This window comes from Blastocystis sp. subtype 4 (assembly GCF_000743755.1).
Source record: "Blastocystis sp. subtype 4 strain WR1 chromosome Unknown seqid_0434, whole genome shotgun sequence".
NCBI classification, from domain to species: Eukaryota; class Bigyra; order Opalinata; family Blastocystidae; genus Blastocystis; species Blastocystis sp. subtype 4.
The window spans coordinates 1-4,991 of record NW_014569113.1 but is presented as its reverse complement, the minus strand read 5'-3'; the positions used below and the strand labels follow the sequence as shown (position 1 = coordinate 4,991).

The following is a 4,991-nucleotide window of genomic DNA, read 5'->3' as shown; positions in this document are numbered from 1 at the left end:
GATTACTTCATCCTAATAGTTTGGAATCACTTCAAACGCGATCCTTTGCTATGCGAGTGAGTGGGTTTTCTTCATTCTTGAATATAGTTGATGAGAAGTGCAAATAATACTTCTCAAAAACCGGGCCAAGGGAAAGGGGTTATGAAAGATGATTCTTCCCTCTTCAAATCCTATGAGTCGTTTTTCTAGTTCTTGATCACATACAGAATTTATTCGAATGGGGAAATTGTACAAAAGATGTGTTCTATGTCATCGTTGATGACTGAATACTCGCTTCATGGTCGAGACTTTTTGGCTATTCATCCTGGAACACATCGGTCCACTCCATGTATTCTAGCACGAGATAAAGCAATTCTTATTAATCTCAATTCCATTCGTAGTATTGTGACAGATGAATCCATGATCATATTTAATGTTCGAGTTTAGATTCAAAATGACAGATAGATTGACAATCCTTTTATTTCCAAAATCTCTCGAGATATTGCTGACTATATTCGTATTGAATCGAAACGATTTGGAGGTAGCTTTCCATTCGAGTTGCAAGCACTTGAAGGAGTTCTGATTCTGTACAGCGACCATCTATATAATAAGCTGGACTCTTATCAGCACATGGCTCACAAACTTCTCTACACTACCGACAATTATACCAATTTTGTAAACCTCTCTCCTTTGTCTTTTAGTTAGGACGTCTATCAGGAAATACATCCTTTGAAAGTTCGATTAGGTCACTTACAAGACAACAGTGAAGCTATTGCTAAATGCATTCAAGTAGACGCGTTATAGAACTGTGACATAGGATATCATTGCTTCTGACGAAGACATGTTGGAATTACTCCTGACGCAGAAGAACCGGTTGGGTCATTTGCCACCAAAAGAAATGCATCTTTCTGTTGAACTCCTTCTTGAAAACTACTATAGACGAGTGATATGTGGAGTATTTGAATGAAGAATAGTACACGGATGTTGCTCGTCAATGTGACATGCATCTAGAAGACATTGAAGGGAAGCAGGAGTTAGCGGCAATTTCAATGGATAACTATCGAAATAAGATTTTGAATCTCAATCTGAATCTCGGTATTGCTGAAGTGTCGATTGCTCTGGGTACCTTCTTTACCAGTGTATTTGGAATGAATTTAACATCAGGATTGGAAACAACTCCGTATGTCTTTTATGGAATATCTGGAATGGCGTTTGTTCTCTTGTTTTTAGTAATATGTAGCATTTGTTCTTGCGCTATGCTCTATTCGTTCTTTCAGTTGCGTAATCGAACCATGCGGAGGAGTCCATTAAAGAGAGAGAATGCAGCTAAGTACTTATCGAGTTTGTTTCGAGGGATTGACAATTTCGATGTTGATATTGGGATACTGATTGATGAATAGACTATTTTTATGGATTATATGAGTAACACATTCCCTTCAGAACAGGAGAGTATTCGAATGACAGACTTTTTCAAGATCAGCAGCAGTATTCTAAAACGAGAACTTTCAAGTACTGAGAAGGAACAGTTACGGCAATTGATTCCATCTTCAAGTTCGAATTATGTGTTGTGTTCATTCGTAGATGGAATGGTGGAAAAAGTGACAATTCTATCCCTGATTTATCGTGTGAGTGATCGGTCAACTTAGTTTTAAAGGATGTTTGTTGTTGAGTGGCATTGTTTTTTTCAAACACGGCTCATATCGTTAGTTCAGTTTTCTGTGCTTTTTTAATATGAACCGCTTTTTGTTTTTTCTATTTGTTGCTACGTGTGTTCTTGTCTACATGATTAGAACGAATATTGGGAAATTGTACCTAAATTATTATGTTCCGTGATATACTAGTGATCCAATCTGGAATCATCCAGGTTCAACGTGGCAGTTACAAGTTAGTTCATTGTCACCACAGAGCGTATGAATATGTTGGAGTTTTGAATATTGATTAGTTTGAATACAATAATACTCAAGGCAATGAACAAGGTGTTTCTTCTGAACCAAGTTTGGATGTTAGTCCAAGTTCAGTTGACTGGAGTAAATCACATGTAGGTCTTGTGTCTACATCGATTCCTTCCATGAATGTCTTGGGGGATCAAGGTAATGACCAAACGAATATAGAAGAGAGTCCAACATCTGGTCCCTCTCCTACCTTATTTTCAACGATAATTCCTACGGTATTAAACTTCATTCGAACATCTCATCCGATCCTGGTGAAGCCAACGCAGAGACCAAACTATTTAGTATATCCAATACCATCCAAAACAAACAAAAACTCGGTTCGCGTGATTGATACACAGCCAACGCATTCGGGTAATTCCGAAAGAGAAGAGGTTAAAGTGATGCCTACAAAGCATGATTCATCCACTCTCCAAGCGGATAGTTCAAGAAGTATTCCAACTCCTCTCGATGAGGAGCTAATTGATGCTAAGAACAGAGAGGCCTTCAATCTTAAGTATAACCGTCAAGACGATGAGACAATGAGACGACAGCGTCAAGAAATAGCTCAGTTCCTGCAACAAATTCGATTGGCTCGTTCATTGGATAAGAGTCGAATTCAATTGGAGAAGGAAAATCCGAAGAGTGTGAATAATAATGAGGAAGATGAAGTGTATTCGGATAAGGAACATTCTGTGATCTTGGTAGAGAAGAAGACTAGTTTAGAAGATGAGGAGGAGGAAGGGATTGAGGAGGAAAAAGTAACCATTCCACCTGACTCTTCCACAAGAGCTAAGGAAGAAGTGAATGAGAATGTGGAATCAAAGAAGGAAGAGGAGGAGAGTGAGGAATCAGAGAAAGAAGTGAAGGACGAAGGAGTGAAGGACAAAGAGGTGAAAGAGGAGATTGTGGGGTCAATGGAAGAAGAGGAGAACGATGAGGAAGAAGAGGAGAGTGAAAAACCTGAGGAAGAAAGTGTAGAATCGAAGAAGGAAGGTGAGGAACCAAAGGAACAAAGAACAACAACCCCCGCATTAAGTCTTATCCACTTGTCTTCAAAACCAAAGTCTTCAGTTCAAGAAGGACTATCAGTAGTACCTACGAAGCAACATTATGGAACTGTTAAGACTATTCCTAAGAAAGATCATACAAATTACAGAAAGAAAACTGAGAGGAAAGAAGACGCCTCTCAATCTTCAACTAAGAAACTCAGTCAACTCCAGAAGGAACTCTCAAAGAGTACACAAAAGGTTAAAACAACACAAAAACAATCCAATCCTTCTTCAAAGCAAGGTGTTATTCCTCAGATACCAAGCACAAAGATTTGGACGAATGCAGAAGGTTAGGATAGTAGAATGAATTGATCCTAGAGATGGAACGTGCTGCTAAGGACATGTTTAGAGTTTTCAACCAGAATCCAGAAAACTTAGCTGAATGTGCTGGATGTCGACTCTTTGTTGGCAGTCAAGAATACCCTTATACTGCACATTATCCGTGTATGTCGTAGTATCCATGATTGAGTAGTAGTTGTATACCCCGATTCTGCTTTATTTAGTGTCACTATTGTTGCAACATCTACGTAGGAATGAAAAACGAATCTCAGATGTAGAGTAGACAGATTGGAATTCATTCCATATTTGTTAAAGCGATGGCAAGGGTATGTTTAATTATTATTCCTTTCATATTTAGAAACTATAACATCGCTGTATTTACACACAAAAGGGAAATCTTAAGTACTGTTAAATTGATTAAGTCAATGAAACTCCCTGATCGTGTACGAATCATTCTCTATATTTCGCGTCGAAGTCGAGATCCGAAGGGTGTATATCCTGTTAACAAATTGAGGAACATTGCTATTGTGAATGTGGTTACTACCCACTTCTTGGTTATGGATATGGATATGTGGCCAGCTCGTAATTCTTAACTCTTTCTTATCATACTGTAGCCACACTATACAAAGAAATCCATATGCTTCCTCTGAAACTCCGGGATCAGGCCAGTGCGGCTATTATTGTACCTGCGTTTTTCTTGGCCAAAGAACCTATTCTTGAGAGATGCACTACAATCCTCTCATGTGCATTGGAGTAGATGCAGTACTATCAACTGATAAATAGAAGTGAAAAGGCTTTTCCAACAAACAAAACACAATTAGTAAGGTGTTTGAATAAGAATATGTGTTTTACAAGGAAGAAGAATACTCAAACACATGTAATTAAACCTTCACTCTTTCACTTCCAGATGTACATTCGAAATGAATGGAAACTTGTTCCTTCTCAATTGCATGTTGCTAGACTACGGTGCTTCCAGAATCGTTTCCAGGAACCTTATGTGATGCTCCGTTACTTACCATCTACTCCATTGTTTGATGAGCGTTTTGTTGACTATGGATGTAACAAAGTCCAGTATATCGATAACCTTCGGAATCAGGGTATCAGTCGTGATGTTTAAATCACTTCTAGGATATATGTTCTATATTCTGACTCAGTCATTTGCCATGGATATTGCTCATCATGAGTATGATAGTCTGTAGTTATTAATACTTAGTTCAAAACTCCGAAGTCGGTACATCAACTCAATTCATGACGGCAAGAAGCCGCTCATGCAACTTGCATGCTACGAATATATGGCTAAGTTGGATCGTATCTATAAGGATTCCACGAATGTGACGGGTATTTGCTATTCAACACAAAGAATCATTTATTCGTTTCCTAGGATGTAATTCGTGTGTCAGCAGAACATAATTAATGTTCAACTGAATCATTGTGTCTTTTGCCTTATTTCTTATAGATAATCATACATCATAGTACATTAATACAGAAATTAAGGGATAATGAAAAATGGATATCATCAACATAAAAAAGCCTCGTATTTGCAAATAAAACAATAAGTAAAAGACTATTCACTCTTCTCTCCATAAATGTTCTCTCTATCCAGATCCTTCATCATGTCCCGAAGTGAGTTTGTTTCCTTATCCTACACCATTATCCTGTCAAAGCAATTCAAATACAATGAACTTCTTTCCATAGTAAAAAGAACAACCACCTACTGCCATATAGATCACATGTTCCCAAGGCTCTATAAGAG

At 38.0% G+C, this 4,991-nt stretch overlaps 3 protein-coding genes across 3 annotated transcripts; all 3 read left to right on the top strand.

Moving 5' to 3' along the window:
• Positions 1-237: 237 nt before the first annotated feature.
• JH06_4765 (inner membrane magnesium transporter MRS2) lies at positions 238-1,625 on the top strand (the record flags this gene model as incomplete). Its single annotated transcript, XM_014669694.1, has 9 exons — positions 238-414; positions 445-654; positions 685-768; positions 797-922; positions 954-1,118; positions 1,144-1,193; positions 1,220-1,349; positions 1,380-1,530; positions 1,561-1,625. The coding sequence occupies 9 exons, from the start codon at positions 238-240 to the stop codon at positions 1,623-1,625; spliced, it is 1,158 nt and encodes a 385-aa protein (XP_014525180.1).
• A 686-nt stretch (positions 1,626-2,311) lies between these two features.
• On the top strand, positions 2,312-3,831 carry JH06_4764 (hypothetical protein; the record flags this gene model as incomplete). The annotated part of the gene is made up of 5 exons (XM_014669693.1): positions 2,312-3,248; positions 3,278-3,403; positions 3,435-3,486; positions 3,517-3,564; positions 3,597-3,831. The coding sequence occupies 5 exons, from the start codon at positions 2,312-2,314 to the stop codon at positions 3,829-3,831; spliced, it is 1,398 nt and encodes a 465-aa protein (XP_014525179.1).
• A 540-nt stretch (positions 3,832-4,371) lies between these two features.
• On the top strand, positions 4,372-4,626 carry JH06_4763 (hypothetical protein; the record flags this gene model as incomplete). Its single annotated transcript, XM_014669692.1, has 2 exons — positions 4,372-4,421; positions 4,452-4,626. 2 exons carry the CDS (start codon positions 4,372-4,374, stop codon positions 4,624-4,626), a joined length of 225 nt encoding a protein of 74 aa, XP_014525178.1.
• Positions 4,627-4,991: the final 365 nt, after the last annotated feature.